The sequence below is a fragment of the Acinonyx jubatus genome, chromosome D2 (genome assembly GCF_027475565.1).
Source record: "Acinonyx jubatus isolate Ajub_Pintada_27869175 chromosome D2, VMU_Ajub_asm_v1.0, whole genome shotgun sequence".
NCBI classification, from domain to species: Eukaryota; Metazoa; Chordata; class Mammalia; order Carnivora; family Felidae; genus Acinonyx; species Acinonyx jubatus.
Genome location: NC_069393.1, coordinates 2400163 through 2420374, shown reverse-complemented (window position 1 = coordinate 2420374; position 20212 = coordinate 2400163). Strand labels below are relative to the sequence as shown.

Here is a 20212-nt window from a genome sequence, read left to right as displayed (position 1 = left end):
AACTTGTAATAATTCCTGGCTTTGGGAGGCACAAGCCTTTGTTCTCCCCAGAGTATTCGGTAACACACCTAATGCTACTAATCATATAATCCTGAGAATTGGGAGGGACACTCATTGCCTTACTCTTGTTTCACCCTCTGTAAATGGGCATAACAATAGTACCCACCCGACAGTGTTTTTATGAGGATTAAATGAATATTTGCAAAATGATTAGAACAGAGACTGACATAGTATTAAGCACCGTACGTGTTTATAAGATAAATTCCCACATGACAATGTAATTCTTCTGTATAACATCTGAATACGCGGCGACTGCTACAATGCTGGTAGAGTTCCAGAATCTTGTCGGTGAACTTGTCATTGGCTGTTGCGTTGCCAGCAGACGGTTTGGTGAAACCCTCCCTAACTTGGAATTCATTCACAGACTATTGAGCCTGAATGAATGAAAATTCAGAACTTGTGGATCTTTGGAAATACTTGAAACAATACTTCATATTTGACTTCTGCCTATGAAGATTTTGGAAGTGTCATATTTGACTGATTAGGTATTTTCAAGGTGTACATGTTCAATTTGTGATTTAGTACACTTAATTGGAAAATGAAAGCTAATGAAGGTTTTGACATGGACGTCTATTCTTTTAACTAGGTATCAATGAAAACATAATGAAAAGAGCATATGGAGATGTAAATACACTTGTTTGCACTATGTAGGTAATTCTTATGTAACCATTGCCAGAAGAGCAAATAGTAATTCTTAACAAATAGTAATTCTAACAAATTACAAATAGTAATTCTTAACAAAATTGTGGGACTACTTTTAGTACCTACAAATAACTAAGTTTAGAAGAATCAAGTGTTTGTGGAATGAGTGTTCTCCAGTAAAGTTCCTGCCCTTGAGAATTGTTAAGAATCATTTATAATTAGGGTACCTGGGTGGCTCAGTCAGCTGAGCGTCTGACTTCGGTTCAGGCCATGATCTCATGGTTCGTGGGTTCAAGCCCCACATCAGGCTCTGTGCTGACAGCTCAGAGCCTGGAGCACACTTCAGATTCTGTGTCTCCCTCTCTCTCTGCCCCTCCCCTGCTCACACTGGTCTCTCTCAAAAATAAATAATAAGCATTTAAAAAATTGCAAGAAAAAAAGAATCACTTATAATTACCATAGCAAAAGGAGGCCTAAGAAGTATTTGGTTTTACTTGTATTGAAATTATACTTTATATAATTTATGTATATCAAAAATGTTTGAAAAGTTTGCTTTCTTAAGCCATTAAATTGTTTCTTTACATTTTAAAGAATTTCTAAACTAATTTGCTTGGACTCTGGATTAGTGCAAAGGGCGGACCCAGCAATTCCTTTTTCTTTGTTCCCTTTCCATCCTATCCATCCCACTCTTTGTGGACACTTGGTCCAAATTCTAGGTTGTCCTTTTTCATTTACAAGTCTACTCCCTGCACTGGACTACATATATACCTCCTGAGGATAACTAGTGTAACTAGTTCATTTGTATGCCAAGGACTTATGGCATGTAGCACGCTCCTAACACATTTGTTGAAAAGCCTAGTTAGTAGTATCTGAAACAATATTTTACTCTATTTAATAAAGCTCTGGGATACACAAGTGAGACTGACTCAGATCTAGATTCTTTACAGACAGTTGGGTTTTTAGTTTGGTTTAGAATTTGAAGCTGTAAGTATAACATTTACCTTGGTCTCCCAAAGTCCAAACTAATTGGAATTACTGTCCTCTTTCACCAGGCTGGATTCCCAGGAAACTGTTCATTTATACAGAGGAACTTAATTACACTTTTAAGTTCTGTATAGTTGGTGAAGAGCTTTGATGTTTTGGATTCAGGCTAATTTCTTAAAAAATATTCTACAGAGTGGTTTATAATTATTCCTTATATTCTTCTGCCTTTGACCTACACCTTTCAACTTTTATGTTGTCTGAAAGACCATCACCTCAAGGACTGACGACGTTACTTGCAATCTATTCAGACGATATGAAAGCCTAGCACAGAATTTCTACATTAGCAGGTGTTCAATAAAAATCCTGACAATCAAAATCGCAGCTCTTTTTATTCTTAAATGGCGTGGGGAAAGAAATCTTTGGCTTATTTCTGATAAGGTTTTCACTTTATATAAAACAAAGAACTGTATTCATCTGCGTACCAGCGACTGTCAATACGAGATTTTTTATCTTTTAAGACGTTAACGTAGCAGTGTTCATTGACCACCAAAGTCCAATTCTCAGTAGTTTCATCCGTTTGAATTTAAGTGCCTGAATGTGGATACCGGAATGCGCATTAACTCATTGAACCTGGTAGCCAAAAATTTCTTCACAAGGTTTGACACTCGCCAAGATTTCACAGGGCTTAGAAATGGTTTTTAAAAAATTTGAACAAAACTTCAGCACCTTTAAATGTAGCTCGAACGGGGCATAGGGGCTTGGATGAACACCGCAGCAATAATTAGTACTTTTAACCATTTCAGGCCTCGAAATGGGGGCTGTGTTGGTGTGATGGGAAAAGCAGCCTTGGAATCTGACAGAGTCTAATTCCTGGATTCCGTCCAGTCCTGCGTGACCTTGGGCGAGTTACTTTACTTCTCTGAATTTCCGTTTCCTCCTAGGCAAAAAACCAGGCGAGAGCCACCTTGCAGCGTAGGCTGGAGCGCGCCTAGCGCACACCGGGTGGGCCCTAAACAAATAGCAGCCATCTTCTGATCCCCCGCTCGGCGCCGCAACCCCCAGCAGGTGTAGGCACCGTCCGCGGCGTAGGGCCCGGCGGCGGCCGAGCGGCCCCGCCCTTCCGCCCTCCCGGGCCTGCCCCTCGGCGTCCCCGCGCCGGCCTCCGCGTCCCGAGCCCGCCCCGGGCGGAGCCCGCAGAGGGGCGGGGGCAGGGCGCCGGGACCGACTCCGAGGCCCAGCCCCGCCGAGCCGCGTGCGGGGGAGCGGAGGCGGCCCCGGCGCCGCCCGCGCCCGAGCGTGTGTGCTCGGCCGCCGCCCCCTCGGCCCTCCCCTCGGCCCTCCCCTCGGCCCCCTCCGCCCTCGCGCGCCGCCCGCCCGGGTCGCGGCGGGGCCGTGGTGTACGTGCAGAGCGCGCAGAGCGAGTGGCGCCCGCAAGCCCTGCGCTCTTCCACAGGCCGGGCCGGGCAGCCCCGGACGGTGAGGCGGCGGCGGCGGCCGGGGCGGCCGATCTCGCGCGTCCGGGCCCGAGTGCCCGAGCGGAGGTCGCCGTCCGCCGCGCAGGCCGCGGTCCCTCAGCTCGCGGCAGCGATGAGGCGCTGAGGCGGCCGCCGGCGCTGCGCGGCAGGACCCGAGGACGAGGCAGCGGCCGGGCCGAGAGCGCGGGGCGCCGGCCTCCCTCAGGCGAGGAGTGGCGGGTGCGTGGCGCAGTGACGGCCTCTGCCGCTCCGCCCGTTCCCCGGCCCCGGGCGAGGCCCTCCGGCCGCCACCCGTCCTGCTCGGCCGCGGTCGCCAACGCCGCCGCCATGGCTAATGACAGCGGCGGGCCCGGCGGGCCGAGCCCGAGCGAGCGAGACCGGCAGTACTGCGAGCTGTGCGGGAAGATGGAGAACCTGCTGCGCTGCAGCCGCTGCCGCAGCTCCTTCTACTGCAGCAAGGAGCACCAGCGCCAGGACTGGAAGAAGCACAAGCTAGTGTGCCAGGGCGGCGAGGGCGCCCCGGGCCCCGGAGCGGGCCAGCACCGGCACCCCGGCTCCGCGCCGCCCGCCTCCGCGCCGCCGCCCAGGGCCGGCGGGGCCGGGGCCAGGGAGGCCAGGAAGGCAGTGCCGCGCCGGGACAGCGCCGCCGCCGTCGAGAATGCGGGCGCGCGGGCCGCCGGGGACGCGGCCAAGGCAAAGGCCAAGCCCGCGGCCGACCCCGCGGCGGCCGCTACCCCGCTTCGCGCGGCTGCGGGCGGCCAGGGCCAGGCGGCGGCGGCGGCGGCCGAGGTGGAGCCCGCGAAGGAGGAGGCGCTGGCTCGCGCGTCGCAGTACCAGGAGAAGGCGAACCTGTACCCGCCGAGCAACACGCCGGGCGAGGGGCTGAGCCACGGCGGCGGCCTGCGGCCCAACGGGCAGACGAAGCCCCTGCCGGCGCTGAAGCTGGCGCTGGAGTACATCGTGCCGTGCATGAACAAGCACGGCATCTGTGTGGTGGACGACTTCCTGGGCAAGGAGACCGGGCAGCAGATCGGCGACGAGGTGCGCGCCCTGCACGACACCGGCAAGTTCACGGACGGGCAGCTGGTCAGCCAGAAGAGTGACTCGTCCAAGGACATCCGAGGCGATAAGATCACCTGGATCGAGGGCAAGGAGCCCGGCTGCGAAACCATCGGGCGGCTCATGAGCAGCATGGACGACCTGATCCGCCACTGTAACGGGAAGCTGGGCAACTACAAAATCAATGGCCGGACGAAAGTAAGTGACTGCTAGAGGGTGGCGCTGGACATCTCACTGGGCGGGCAGCCCCCCTGCCGGGCGACGGGAGCCGCTCAGGGCAGAGGAGCATGGCTTCTCTGTATAAAAGTAATTTCCTTCTTGTGTAGCACCCCCATAAGAAAAAGGGATATAATCCGTGCAGTAGGTGCTTATCTAGGTAGCTGCTTTCTCTGTGTCCACTGTTTTCCACTTAACTGCCCGTTGACAAGCCTCTCTAAGTGCATGGTTTTGTGGCTAAACTTAGGCCCTCCCTTTCACTTGGCTTTTTTTCTTCCCCCTCCTTTTCCCTTGCACTGTTAGTCCATTCAAACCTGACTGGAGTTTTAGCCTCCCGGTTTGGGGATATTAGGGTAGGACCCAAAGCAAGAGCTGGTTCTGGATATGCCTTGTGTCTGCATATGCCCCTCAATTCTCTGTGGTGTTGGAGCCAGGGGTCAGATTGTGGTTTACAGAGTGGAATGCTGTGTTTAGTTTAAGAATCTGCCAACTTGCCCACGAAAAGATAAACTTAAAATAGGCATGTAGTCCAAAGACTCCTCATATTCGGGAGCTTGGCTGCCCTTTCACTATTGCTCTTTCCCCCCTTCCTGTCCCTTCTGTTTTGAAACCCACTACAAAAAACGGGGAAAGAAGTATTTCCGTCTTTAGACCTTTCAGTGTAGGTAGGTTACATTTTTAGCAGAGGTTTCCTTTATTTGCTTTGTTAGTGTAATCCTGTTGAAAAAGCTGTGTTGTAGCTTCCTGGAAGAAAAAAACAACAACAACACGGAATTGGAGCAGGAGGGAGGGCTGGTTCTGAAGTCTCAATTTGGTGGAATCTCTGTTTTCTCTTGTTTTTCCCCAACAGATTCTTTAGTTCGTACCTACTCTAATCCTTCTTCTCTCCTCTAGATGGTAAATGGGAGACTCTTCTCTCCTTAATACTCTCTCCCAGTTCTTTTTCATTTTACTTCCCAGGTCTTAATCTTTTCTTTGTATCCAGCTCCTCCTCAGGCCACCCTGCTCCACCCTCCTCCACCATCAATCTCTGTCTGATTTTTTGAGTTTTGAGAGCTTGTCTTAGGAGATCATCACATGTGTGTGTTTGTGCACGCATGCTGACTCTTGCCTCTGGTTCTTTTGTGTGTTGTCAGGGCATCTTTTTTAGCTGTCGTTGTGGGTGACTCTCAGGCTGCCTGAAAGGCTGAGCATAAGGCAATGAGGAAAGTTCTAAACATGAAAATCTTGTGGGGGAAAATACAACGCCAAGTCTGATTTATATATTGCCGCTTTATTAGTGGATGAAGGCACATGTCTGAAGGTCATGTAGTTTGAAAAACTGAGCAGTTTCTTAATGTTAAGCTGGAAGAGAAAAAGGGGTCTGATTAGACCTCAGTCTTGGTCTTCAATGAGAATTTCATTTATATTTAAAAAAAACAAAAAACTTTGTCATAGATCAGATCTGAATATAGTCACGGCCTCTAGAGCAGGACAGGAACTAGCTTGAAGGGATATTAATATAGCTCTGTGCGGACTGACCAGAGTAGTTAGTTGAGGCATAAGCTTAAGGTGAAGTCCTGAAGAAGTTAATGTCCTAAATCTTCCTTGATCTGCTTTCCTTAGTTAATTTAGCTTTCCAAGTTAAGCTAAGTCCTCTCCTATTCTCCCTGTTTTCACCTGTCCTCAGGGAAGGGACAGGTGTTAGAGCTGTTAGTCAGCCCAGCTGTTAGAGAAGTTGCTTGTCATGGGGAGCTCCTTCCTCAGGTGTCCCAGTGGCTGAAGGGAGCAGTAGTTGAGGTTTTAAATCACTTGACTGCACATACTGTCATATGATAAAGGACTTGCTGAAGGACGGTCAGACTGTTAAACTCTTTGGATTGATCTTTCCTTACATTAATTTTCAGGGCACAGTTTGAAAATCTGTGAGTTATTGTTGGGAATCCCCTTCATTGTATTTGGTTGAGAGAGTTTTTGTAAGCGTGTTTAATCATGTAATTTTAGTATTGCTTAAAAAAACACCAAAAACAAATATCTTGCTATGAGGGAATGGGAAGGCAATCAGATTATTAGCCACCGTGCATTGAGCTAGCACAGTGGACTAGGTACCAGATTAAGCCCAGGAGAGACATGATCACGATAATCTTCATCCTATGAAGTAGGTAGTAGTATTCCTAATTTCCATTTGAGAAGGTTTCAGGTCTGACTCGCCTAAGGCCTACCGCTTAATGATAACCTCACTGGGATTCAAATTTAGGTCCTTCAGATATCAAGCCCCAGGCTTTTCTACTACTGTGCATATAGGTAGGATATAGATAAGATGTAGATTACCTAGCATACCGGAACTAAAATTTGGTAGATTTTATTGACAGTGGTAGTCTTGTATATGAATAACTGTACTTTATGGTTGGGCTCTATAAACTTTTTATTAGGTGACTACACAATGCTTATTTCAAATGTTTATTTCAGTGTCTGCAAAGCCATTTTAAAACTAGCCATTTCAGTGTTGGTCATTTCGGGATAACTTGTAAGAGGGGCAGAATATGGGTACACAGTGGGATTAGAGAGAGGGTCTTCAATGAAGAATTCTATTGTCCTTTACAACACTAGAGTGATTTAAAAAGTTACTTGCGTCAAACGTGTAGTGTATTTCTCACTTAGCTCTTCACAGCAACTCTGTAAAATAGATTGTTGACATGTTATTCCTGTGTGTAGGTTAGAAAAGTGAGTCTCAGGGAATCGTGCACTTGTTGGAAATCATGCAGCATACCAGGACTTAAACTGAAGTTTTCTGACCAAGATTCCGATGTCCTTTTTTATTTTTATTATCTACTGTGTGGTCTTTGTGTGTCTGAGGGCCTGATAATCAGATGAGGTATAATTGGTTGTGGCTCATTGAGCGTTAGACTCTGATTTCCCCCAAGTTTCTACTTCAGGCATGCTTCTCTGGCTCACTGTTTGTCCAACTGCTTTAAAAGAGGAATTGCAAGGGAAGGATGAAGTAATACACAAGGACACTGATGTAACCCGCGTCAAGTTTCCACTTTCTCTGATCCTTTTATTGGGATTTTCCCCTCTTTTGCCCTTAGACTGACCTTTGATCCTTTTTCCTTTCTCATACCCTTTCTTTAGCTGGTAGTGGTGTTCAGGAGGGAGAAATCATGGTCTGCTGATTTGTGGACTTAAGAAATCATAAGGGCCTTGACTTGGGTGGAGATAAGAAGCGCAGACCAGCGGGGATCACGGGGAAATGCCGAACCTTAAGGGAGTGATAAAATAGGTTGAGGCTACGAAGAAGGCCATATATATCTAAGATTTTTTTGTTAAAGTCGTAGTTGGTCTGCCGTGGCTGATTATGGCTTTTAGAGCAAAGAATAGGATGAGGATTATCATCACTGCTGTAGACATGTGACAGTCCTAGATGTTACAAACCAAACCAAACTTCCTTATCAATCCACTTCTGCCACTTTCCTCTGTACTCTTGACATCCACCATGTATAAAAGGGAGCAGCCTGTTCAATGTTTTAATAGCTAAATCAGTCTTAAAGATCAAAGTCCGTTATTCTGTATGCAAAAAGGTTGAAAACATGGCAGCTGCAGTAATAACAGTTTCACTGTAGTGCTTTACAGTTAAAAGAGATTCGTTTGGACTGAAAGAGTGGTCTTCATAGGTTGTTAGGGAATCAAGGTCAACTTTGTAGGAAAATGTATAATGAGTTAGTTTGCATGTAGTTCACATATAACGTAACTCCTTTAACTGTAAAGGAATTTCATTAAAAATCTTTTTTAATGTTTATTCATTTTTGAGAGAGAGAGAGAGAGAGGCAGAGAGAAAGGGAGACACAGAAACCAAAGCAGGCTCCAGGTTCTAAGCCATCAGCACAGAGCCCAATGCGGGGCTTGAACTCAGGAACCGTGAGATCATGACCTGAGCCGAAGTTGGACGCTTAACCAACTAAGCCACCCCTGCGCCCTAAGGAATTTTATTTTAAATCAAAAGCAGTTTGGGGGCACCTGGATGGCTCAATCAGTCAAGCGTCTGACTCTTGATTTCGGCTCAGGTTGTGATCTCATGGTTCATGGGATCGAGCCCCGTGTTGGGCTCTGCACTGACAGCATGGAGCCTGCTTAGGATTCTCTGTCTCTGTCTCTCTTTCCCTCCCTCCCTCCCTCCCTCCCTCTCTCTGTCTCTCTCCCTCCCGCTCCCTCTCTCCCCCACTCGCGCATGCGCTCTCTCTCTCAAAATTAGAAATTGAACAAAAAAACAACTTTAAATCAAAAGGGGCTTTTTGTTTGCACGTTGATAATTCTTCACTCATCTATTACCTAGTAAGCTGCAAAAATATCCCATGAGACCTTAGTCACACAAGAGGACAGCATCTGAACATGGAAGGAGGCTGGACTTTGTGCTGCTGTTCAGTCTGGCTGGGCTCCTGGATCAGCCACTGTTTCTGTGTCCTTGAGCCACTTGCTTAATATTTCTGAGCTTCGGTGAATGACTCCATTTGCACAGTGGCGTTAAATCCATACCTGCCTTTTCTGCCTTGCGGGCTTGCTGTGAGGAGTACACATAATTATACATATAAAGGCACTTTTTAAAATTTAAAGCAAGGTTGTGAAACCTTTGTTAACTATTACTTTTCTCATCATAAAAGTTTTCAGTTTTTCTGATTCTTTCTGGAAGAGTTCTATGCTTTTCCTGTGTTTTCCCCACTTAAAACCCAGAGGGGAAGAGACCGAGAATGATCACCCATGTTTGACATGACCACTACCACTACCCCCCACCAACACATTCGTTTCTTTTTTAAACAGAGGAAATAAGTCCCAGAGAGGTTAAGTGACTTGTTCAAGGTCATAGAGCTCCTTACTGACAAATCAGACTGACGTTTAATTCACTTCTTTCTTACACCTGCAACTTTTTGCTGCATCTCTTGGAAAAATGGACATACTCCTACTTAACTAATTTTGGTGTATTTTATACCATTTTTGAGAATTGCTTGAACATTTATAACTTCCCTTTTCTTCTCCCTCTTATTCCTCTCATTGTACACTTTGGCTTATCTGACCTATTTAAAATTTTCCTCCTTTGGTTAATTCCTCCCTAATTTCCCCAGATGTTCTTTATTCACCTTCTTTTCTCTCCTCCAACATTCAAGCCATCTTCCTGAAGGAGGCCTACCCTCTCATGTTTCCTTAGTAGGAACTGTCTTTCCATACTCTGCATTTCTGATTTACACTTTCATTCTGTTTTCCTCCCCCTTCCTTTTTTCACTATCAGACTGCAAATCTATGTTTGTTCATCTTCTCCAATGTTTTCTGAAGCCTGTGCCTTGCTGGTATGCCTTTGGATAGTGTTATCAGCTTAGTCTTTTTTTTTTTTTTTTTGAGAGAAAACATAAGGGAGAGGGGCAGAGAGAGAATCTTTTTTTTTTTTTTAATGTTTATTATTTTGTGTGTGTGTGAGAGAGAGAGAGCATGTGAGCAGGTGAAGGGCAGAGAGGGAGGGAGGGAGAGAGAATCCCAAGCAGGCTCCTTGTTTTCAGCACAGAGCCTGACGTAGGCTTGATCCCACAACCCTGGGATCATGACCTTAGCGGAAATCAAGAGTTGGATGCGCAACTGACTGAGCCACCGGGTGCTCCTATTTAATGTTTTGCTTTGCTCCTCTTTCATTTTTTTTGCTTTAGACTTTAAAGTGAAACCAAATGTTTCAGTCCCTTTCATTTGAATCCATGCTTGGAGGGTTTTCATAGATGCAGTTTACTACTGTGTTTGCATTTTGCTACCATGCTTGTGTGCTATCTCCTTTTCCACTGTGCCCTTGTTTCTGTACTTGAAACCCTGTAACTATGGGATGGCATTCCTGTCATTTATTGAACCATATTCCTAGCTTTTCTTGGACTCTTATTCCAGCTGAAAGCCTTCCGTTCTGAAAAACAAAACAAAACAAAAACAAATGAGTCTTCCCTTAAACTATTTTTTTTTTTTTGCACTTGTATTTCCTGGTCCAAACTCTGAACTGTTCTGCCACCTTTATGGGAATGTCTTCTACTTTGTTATCACATTTTCCCAGAACCAACTCACATTTCTGTTTCCAAAGAGCTTAGATAGTATCTGTAGTCTCTATATGCTCATTAACACTGCTAGAACCTTTTCATGTGTTTGGAGTCCTCATTTTCCTTACTCAGTGTCCCAAATCCCATTTCTTTACAAAAGTGAAATGTATGTATTCTTGGTTCCCCCTTATTCCTGTCCTCTGAGTCCTGTTTTGATAATCTCTTCCGTCCTTCGTTCATTCACCAAATATGAAGTGAGTACTTTGCGGTTCTAGGAGTTAGGATTACCTTAACAACAACAAAAAAGCCCTCGTTCTCACGGGGCTTAAATTCTACTTGAGGTGGGTGAAAGGTGGGGAGAGACTGTCAATAAACAAGTGTGTAAGTAAATATACAACATGTTAGGTGGCAAATATTAAGGCAGAAGGTAAACAAGGCCAACATTAAGGCAAAAAGTAAACAGGCGGTACTCTCTTAGGATCCATAAAGTAGTAAGATGATATTTAAGGAGACGCTTGAACAAAACGAGGACCTGGCTTATGTGGATACATGCAAGAAGAACATTGCAAGTAAAGATACTACAGAGCAGATACAACAGTGCTCGGTGTGTTGGGAATACTGTGGTTAAAGCAGAGCGAGGGAGGGGGTGTGGTAAGGATGCAATCAGCGAAGCAGTGGGAGAAGAAGGAAGAGCAGTTCAGGTAGGATTTTGCCTCGTAGGCAGGAACGGTGGGTTTTATCCTAGGTGATGGGGAGGCCATTGGGGAGTTTGTTTTAAAAGCTCTCTGTGGCTGCCGGGTTGGAGTAGACTGGAGGGGAGCAAGAACACCAGTGAGGAAATCCTTGTAGTCGTCTAGGCTCTAGAAGACGGTGGCTTGAATCAGAGTAGCAACTGCAGACATGGTGAAAACAGGTTGGGTTCTGGGTATATTTTCAAAGTAGAGTCAGTGAGATTCGCTGATGGATTTGACGTGAGGTGTGAAAGAAAGGAAGGCGTCAGAGTGACTCCAAGGGTTTTGGCTTGAGCATTGGGAGGAAATAATTATTATTTTGTTTTGCCCTAACTCTCTGCCTTTCTTCTCTTGCCCCACTTTTTCAGTTTCTATTTATAGCAGCTTGTTGACACTTATTTTGCAGCCAGAGCTGCAGAAAAAAGTTCTGCGCTCTTCTTTTGCACATTCCTTCAAGTTGGCTGTGCTTGCTGCTACCGTTGTTGACCTTACAGCCCATCGTTTCTTCTCCAGAGGCTTTATGGCTTCCTTGCACAGTGTGCGCTCCCGTCAGCCCTACTGCGGGGGCTGCCTGCAGGGATTGCTGCGGGAAACCTTGCCGCATTTCTGGTGCTGTCCGCAAGCCTGGCTGTGCCTTCTCGCATGAACTGCTCACTTAAGATGGCTTACAGATACAAATCATGTAAAAAGAATTGCACGGATTGGGAAAGTCTAGGGAAACACTGGGGAAAATTGAGTGGTTCAATGTGAGAGACAAGCAAAGATGTAGATTAAATGTCCAGATAAAGTCAGAAATAAAACACCTTCATGTAAATATGCTGTGGAAACTCAAACGATAATAGAAAATTGAGAAGAGCTAGAAGGAATATAAAATATCAAAAGTAATCCCATTGACATATAGAGATAACACAGGATGATGTGATAGCTTCCTGTAGTAAGGAAGGAGGGGATAAATTTATGATTGCTTGGGGACCATATTCAGTGGTCTGAAAAGAGGCCAGAGAAATAGTTCTCATAGCCTTATTGATAAGTTCCCATTAGAATATTGTATCCAGGACTTTGAAGGATAAGAAGCCTTGGTTTTGACTCCAGGGTGAGGGGAGGGCCCAGAAGTATGGTTGAACATTAGGTTATTGTGTATGAAATGGTTTTTAAACCTGAAGAGTCGAACATGAGCTTATAGAATCCAGGAATCTGTACTCTCAATTTAATTCAAACAACTTCAGTTTAGGACTAAATAATAAAACCTAGGTGGGAAATAGCAGATCTAGCCAATTAATTGGAAAGGTCTAATGAGGATTTTGGAGTAATCAGAGATTGACCATGCATCTGAATTTTTTCTCAGCATAGGTACTCAGTTCTCATCTATAAATGGTAACTAGAAGTTCAGAGTCTATAGTTTTGTCTTATAATTATCCTTCATTCTAGCTCTAGAAAGTTTTTACCTTCTGTTGTGCCTTCCTCTGACTTCTTCGCACTATTCCTCTGAAATAGGTGTCTTAAAAGTTACTTTTTTTTTTAATGTTTATTTATTTTTGAGAAAGAGAGAGAGAGAGAGTGTGAGTGAAGGAGCAGAGAGAGAGGGAGACACAGAATCTGAAGCAGGCTCTAGGCTCCCAGCTGTCAGCACAGAACCTGACGCAGGGCTCAGACTCAGGAACCGTGAGATCATGACCTGAGCCGAAGTCAGACACTTAACCGACTGAGCCACCCAGGCAGTGCTGACTATAGTTTTTTCTTGAAGTTCAGTTCTTAATTTTCTCCTCATCGCTGTCAGAAGACACAGGTAGGAAGAACTTGAAACATCTCTGTTTCTATACTTTTCTTTTGCCTATTGCTACATAACAAACTACGCCAAAACGTAGTGACTTAAAACAGTACGGATTTATTATCTCACAATTCCTGTAAATCAGGAATCTGGGCACAGCCTAGCTTCATCCTTGCCTTCACTGTTCCTCAAGATGTCGGCAAGGGTCTGCACTCTCCTACCAAGGCTTGAATGGGGTGTGTCTGCTTTCAAGCTCGCTCTCTGGATGTTGGGGGCATTCATTTTCTCATGGGTTTTTGGACTGAGGGCCTCAGTTCCTTGCCATGTGGGTCTCTCCAACACAGGAACTCGCTTCATCAAAGCGTGCAAGCCCAGAATGCCCCAGCAAGACTGAAGTCGCAGGCTTTTGCAGCCTAACCACGGAGACATCCATCACCTGTACAGGATTCTTTTGTTAGCAGCAAGTCACAAGATTGATTCCACACTCAAGGGGAAGGAATTACACAGGGTGTGAATGCCATTTCTTAAGTTGTCTCTTCCTTTGCCACGTGTGCCCCTTAAATGTTACTGTTCTTCATGGTCTGTGGTTTGTCTTCTCTCTTTGCTCTAGTCAACACATTTTTCTCCCTGGCTGATTATCACTTTGCGCTTGGGAAGCTCACAGGTTCTTAGGGTAGTTTGCCTGTGTTCAAAGCCTGGTTTAGCTACTTAATTGTGCTCTGATTTTAGGCACATTTTCTAACAATTAAAGCATCAGCTTCCTCATTGGTATAATAGGAGTTAATAGCGCCTAATTCAATAATGTTTGTTTGAAGATAGATGAGATGATGCATGAGAAATGCTCAGCAGGTGATCAGTTAGTGCTCATTTAATATTAGTTGTAACTGTAATAATAATGGAAGGAGGAGGACGAGGAGAGGAACAACCATGACTTCAGCTAGTAGGATTTGTCAGAGTCCTTGATCTGGCCTTACCCTGGCATCTGCAGAGGACTAATGGAAACCTTCACCTGAATGTTCTGGAAGTACTGCAAACTCAGCATGGTTAAGACTGAAGTGCCCTCCCAAGTTTCCTCTTGGAGGGGATGAAGGTTGGTGGGGCTATGTGGTGGGGAGAGCGGGGGAGCAGGTTTAAAACTGGTCCTGTCTTTGAACTGCATTTATGTTTTCAACAACTATTTACAGAGTGCCCAGTATATGCCAGGGTCAGTGCTAGGCAAGTCAAGGTCATTCTCTCTGCCATTGTGGAGTTTTATTGTCCGAGGGGAGACAACCTTGAGCCAGCAATACCATGTGTGGTGGATGTTGATCAGATGTACCAGATCCTGTGGGAGCTTGTTCGAGGGGCCCTAATAGCCTGCATGCCAGAGAAGGTCTCCCGGAAGAAGCAGTTCTTTAGACTGATGCTGCCAGCAGTTCAGTCAATTTCAGTGGAGGAAGTCCATTGGAAGTCTCCAGGTCTGAAAAGAGCATGATGTTTCAGAAGAACATACCTTTTTTTATGACTATGGGAATTTTACCTGTTTAAAAATTATTTCCTACCTGTGTCTTGTCCCTGTTTCCTTTTACACTGCCCTGCGGAGACCCATCTTCTTTTCTGTCTAGATTATTACAAAAGTCTATTTTTTTTTTCTCTTTTCGTGTGTTTCCTTTCCCGTCCATTCTCTCTTGGTGTTACGTTCCGAAAACACAGATCATGTTGTTGTCCTGCTTGAAAATATTTGTTTCCTCCAGAGTCTTGATATGCCATACAAATTTTTTTTAAAAAAACATCATTTCTCATCATATATTTTCTACTCCTGCCACCGGAGGCTTCTGGCAGGTTCCTTGAACCTGCATTTGCTTTCTGCCTCTGTCCATTTCCCTGGCTCTTTCTATGTGGAAAGGTGGTAGGGGGGTTTCTGTGAGTGGAGTTTTGCCCCAGTCGCTAAGCAGAGTTACAATTCTATCCTACGTGTTGCTGTTGCTGTGACACTTCTTATCAATGATAGCGTGCTTTCTACAGTGGTGGGACTCCTGTCCTAAACGTGAGCCACTTGAGGATGGGACCCCTGTCTTATCTGTGCTGCACAATGCTCATCAGGTGAGGCATCCAGTAAGTATCATATTTAAATTTCCACTGCCCTATTTTGATTGAGGTTTTGATTACTTTGCACCTGGATTGTTACACAGTATTATTGTTTCTTAATTCACTCTTTTCCACGTACTACTTGTATCCATCTTTTAGAAATTCAACATTTGTCAAAAGCTTACTCAGGAATCTCCTGAGTTTCATTAAAAAAAACCTTTTTTTAAATATTTTTATTTATTTTTGAGAGAGAGAGAGAGAGTACAAGCGAGGGCGGGGCAGAGAGAGAGGGAGACACAGAATCCGAAGCAGGCTCCAGGCTCCGAGCTGTGAGCACAGAGCCCGACGCGGGGCTTGAACTCATGAACTGTGAGATCATGCCCCGAGCTGAAGTTGGACGCTTCGGTTCGACTGAGCCACCCAGGCGCCCCGTCTCCTGAGTTTTACTTACAGGAGACAGTTTGATTCTTATGCACATAATGCTCACCGATGGCCTACAACCACACCATCTGTCCGTTGGTCTTTGCTTCTCCTCTTTGACAAATGCACTACTTCTGCCAGCCTGTTTTCTTCCTGTTGCCCTTCTCACTCCGCCCAGCACATCTGTGAATTCTTTCACTGGTTTATGACTTGCACACCCTGCTCCAGCAATTTAAATCATTTGCGTTCTTTAAGACCTGCCTTAAATCCCATTCCCAAATATCTCCTGGAACACCGTGCCGCCACCGATCTCTCTGCTCAAACACTTTGTACACCATTTATTCCTGACGTATCTTCTCCAGAAAGAAGGGCAGAGGGGCTGTTTATATAGCGTTCTGACTTATGCAAAGCACCTTTTGTTGTTGTTCATGGTTTTTATTATTCACATATGAACACTTAGTCGTTCCCGACTGCCCTGCACCACAGCACACCTCACCCTGCTCCCCCTTATTTCCGTCTCATTTCTAAATCTACAGTAAGGGGTTTAGAAAGTCCATGAGGGTTTCTGTCCTATCGTGGTCAGCTTTCCTTTCTGTGCTTACTGTGCTGCTTCTAGTCCCTATTTTTCCAGATAAAAATAACCCAGGCCAATATGGCCTAAACTATTTTTAACTCCTAAGTCTGGGTGCTGTGAAGATAAAATGAAGTTTCATGCCATTGCCTGGGCCCAAAGTCAGTTGATCGGGTTACAGATGGCTGTAGAATCCTGCCCGTCCGTGAATCTCAAGGGGGACGGGCCTGCGTGCGTATCTTCCCTCCCTCTCCCCCACCAGTGGCATGAGAATCCCCAGGGAACATGCGTCACTTCAAAACAAAGCAACATAATAAACATGATGTTGAAAGTGACCCCTTGTGTATTCTTCTGCATGACCTGGAAGAGAGAAGCTTATGGCTAGCAAGCTGACACGAAGTTCAAGTTGACATTGATACCACGTGATTAATATACAAAGTGAAAATTTTCAAGAGCGAACTTTGAAACTTCTAAAATTATCCTACTTTTGGTTTGGTTTTAGAACTATATTCAGAATTTCAGATAACATTAAAGATGGTTTAAGAGTGATATTTAACACCAGAGGACATGGGTTAAACAAGGTGAGACATACTTCTTTATGATCAGAAAACCTGTGACTTTAGCCACATTCAAGCATTCTATCAGTTTGGGGGAAACCGTCGACTTAACTGTTCCAAGAGGGCACCAGTAGTGCCGATGATGGAAACCTGTCAGTGTCATGGTCATTTGAATTTGGCCTTGAAACGTATTCGGACATTCGTATGCTTAAAAAGAGTTGCATTTCCTAATTTTGCTGAGTTTTGGTACTTAAAATGTGTTTTCCTTCTCTGAGTACAGTCTTGGGGTTGGTAAGGAAGGGAACCTGAGATTTCATATTTACTGCAGATAATTCATGTGTGAAAGAATGGTTGTAGTTTTGGTGCATACAGCCTGGAGTATTGTGTATTTTTTGAATAAAGAAAACTTAGACTAAAAATCATGTATAATAAAATAGCATCCTTCCCCAATAGCTTAGGAGTTTTTTTTTTTTTTTTCAAAGTAATTATGCATGTTAGTGGTTTATAACTTTGTATTGCTTCTGGACCCCTTTGGGAATCTAATGGAAGCTGTGCAGTTTTTTACCCTAATGAACATGCATGTAAAGTTTTGCTTATGATAACGCGCATCATAGACCCAACATTAAGAACACTTGTTACAAGAAGGGTTCTAAAAGAGTAAAACAAACATTTTTAAGCATTTAAAAATTAAATGTTTATGGTAGAGTGAATTTCTTTTTTATTTAAAATTTTTTTTAATGTTTATTTTTGAGAGAGAAAGAGAGACAGTGCAAGCAGGGGAGAGGCAGAGAGAAAGGGAGACACAGAATCCAAAGCAGGCTTCAGGCTCCCAGCTGTCAGCACAGAGTCTGACACGGGGCTTGAACTCAGGAACCATGAGGTCATGACCTGAGCTGAAGTCAGACGCTTAACCAGCTGAGCCACTCAGGCGCCCCCAGGTTTCTTTATTTATTCAGTTGCTGTTCCTCCCCTGTGTCTGTAGAACTGTGCCTTGGATTTTTCCCCCCATGGTAGTACTCAAGTTGTAGAGACCCAGATAATGGGATATAATTTAAAACTAGTGGTGTATATGTATGGACTTCTGAAAGATGTTTGCCTCATACAATCTGAATATAATAAAACAAAACAAAGTTAACTGGCATGTACCAAGGTGGAAACCATAACCTTAGTACTTCTCTAAGCAGGTGCTGGGTTAAGCCTTGCTTTAGTATTCTAGATGTACAGTTCCATAAGACTGAGAACCTTTACCAGAAATGATTAACACTGCATTGTGTTTCTCTCTTTTTTCTTCCCTTTATACTGTCTCATTCCCTGCTCCCATTGCGTGTGTTCATGTGTCTTTTGCTTTTATTTTGGTTTCTTACTTGTAACTAGCATTTCAGTAAGATTAATTTGAATTTTTAAAAAATAAAAACCTCAGTAACAGTGTACCAGGGGCCCAGGAGTAGGGGTACTCTCTTACTAACAAAAATGAAACTAGGATTTATTGGTTGGTTTTATTTATATTAAAAATAGTTCCTAGAATTGTTAAGATCTAAAGCATCTCTTGATAGTTTTGGTAGAAAGTATCTTTAAAATATGTAAGAACAATTTGTTCATATTGCTGGTTTCCAGGAACTGTGTTTTGATGTTGCATGACAACAGTGAGGTATTTCTCTAATGTATACTTACTGTAAAGGTTCCTGCAGGTGTTTCTTTGTCTTAGAATTGTCTCGAGAAAGGGAGGACAGTAGGGAAAAGAGGTGATTGTTGACAGGAGCCAGGAATGGGAATAGACTGGCCACCCTGCTCTGGGTTCTTGTCCTCTGTCTCTCAGTGCTGAGCAAATCACTCAGCACCTCTCCCAGTTACTTTATCGATGCAGTGGGAATCATATTGACCTAGTTAAAGGAGATATGTTGAATAATAGATTATTGTAAGAAGTTTTTTTAATATTTTTTAATTATTATTATTTTTTTTAAGATTTTATTAAGTAATCTCCACACCCAGTGTAGGGGCTTGAACCCACAAGACCGAGATCAAGAGTCGCACGCTCTTACCAACTGAGCCAGCCAGGAACCACCGTAAGAAACTCTTAAAAAAGTGATTATATTTTTAGCTTTCTGCAGCACCTTTTCAAATTGTTAGGACTTGGCCTTGACTCCTGCCTCATGTTGATTAACATTAGCATCACAAGTTAAAGTTCAGTTGTAGATTCTGAATTCTTGACTTGTCTTTAATGGGATACCAGAACCGTATTTTTATTTTGGGGTTCTTTTTTGTTTGTTTTATTTTATTCCCAGTTAGTTAACATACATTGTTACATCAGCTTAAGGTGTATGATATAGTGATTCAACAATCGTATACATTATTCAGAGCTCATCATGGTAAGTATATTCTTAACCCCTTCACCTAGTTCATCAGTCCCCGCCACCCACCTCCCCTCTGGTGGCCATGAGCTTGTTTTCTATAGTTACAGTTTTTTGGTTTGTCTCTGTTTTTCTTTGTTCATTTGTTTTGTTTCTTCAATTCCAAATAGGAGTGAAATCATATGGTATTTGTCTTTCTCTGACTGACTTACATTGCTTAGTATTATATTATACTCTCTAGCTCCATCCATGTCGTTGCAAATGGCAAGATTTCATTCTTTTTATGGCTGAGTAATATTCCATTATATATATATACACGTATACACACACACACACACCACATCTTTGTCCATTCATGTATCAGCTGAATGGATACTTGGGCTGCTTCCATATTTTGGCTATTGTAAATAATGCTGCAGTAAACATAGGGGTGCATATATCTTTCCGAATTAGTATTGTTGTATTCTATGGGAAAATACCCAGTAGTGGAATTACAGGATGTTAGCGTAATTCTATTTTTAATTTTTTGAGGAACCTTCATACTGTTTCCTCAAGTGGCTGCACCAGTTTGCGTTCCTTGCAGCAGTGCACAAGGATTCCATTTTCTCTACATTCTCACCAACACTTGTTTCTCGTGTTTTTGATTTTAGCCATTCTGACAGATATGAAGTGATGCCTCATTGTAGTTTTGATTTCTAATTCCCTGATGATTAGTGATGTTGAACATCTTTTCATGCATCTGTATGTCTTCTTTGGAGAAATGTCCGTTAATATCTTTGGCCAAGTTTTTAATTGGATTATTTGGGTTTTTTGGTGTTGGATTATATTTTGGGGATACTAACCCTGTATCACATACGTCATTTGCAGATACCTTCTCCTCTTCAGTAGGTTGTCTTTTAGTTTTGTTGATTGTTTCCTTTGCTGTGCAGAACCTTTTTATTTTGATGTAGTGCCAAGAGTTTATTTTGTTGTTTTTTTTTTTCCCCTCGCCTCCGGAGACTTATGTAAGAAAATGTTGCTACGGCCAATATCAGAGAAATTACTGCCTGTGTTCTCTTCTAGGATTTTTATGGTTTCAGGTCTCACATTTAATCCATTTTGGTTCTTAATCCATTTTGAATTTATTTTTATACATGGTTTAAGAAAGTGGTCCAGTTTCATTCTTCTGCATGTAGCTGACCAGTTTTCCCAACACCATTTGCAGAATCTTATTTTTAATTAAAATGTATTTAATGTTGATTAGGCAGTTGGCACATAGCCTTGCCACTAAAAAAAGAAA

The 20212-nt window shown here is 43.9% G+C and overlaps 1 protein-coding gene across 4 annotated transcripts in view; it reads left to right on the top strand.

Moving 5' to 3' along the window:
* The first annotated feature begins 2955 nt into the window (after positions 1-2955).
* The window catches only part of EGLN1 (egl-9 family hypoxia inducible factor 1), a 54961-nt gene continuing 37704 nt past the window's right edge, over positions 2956-20212 (top strand). For 2 of the 4 annotated variants that reach the window (XR_008292257.1, XM_027046940.2), the window contains exon 1: positions 2956-4418. Coding sequence is in view for 3 of the 4 variants with exons in the window: in XM_027046940.2 (XP_026902741.1) it covers positions 3489-4418 (930 nt within the window). In the remaining variant the exon portion in view is untranslated. The remainder of the gene's footprint in view (positions 4419-20212) is intronic. The other 2 variants (XM_027046939.2, XM_027046938.2) reach the window with 2 other exon arrangements.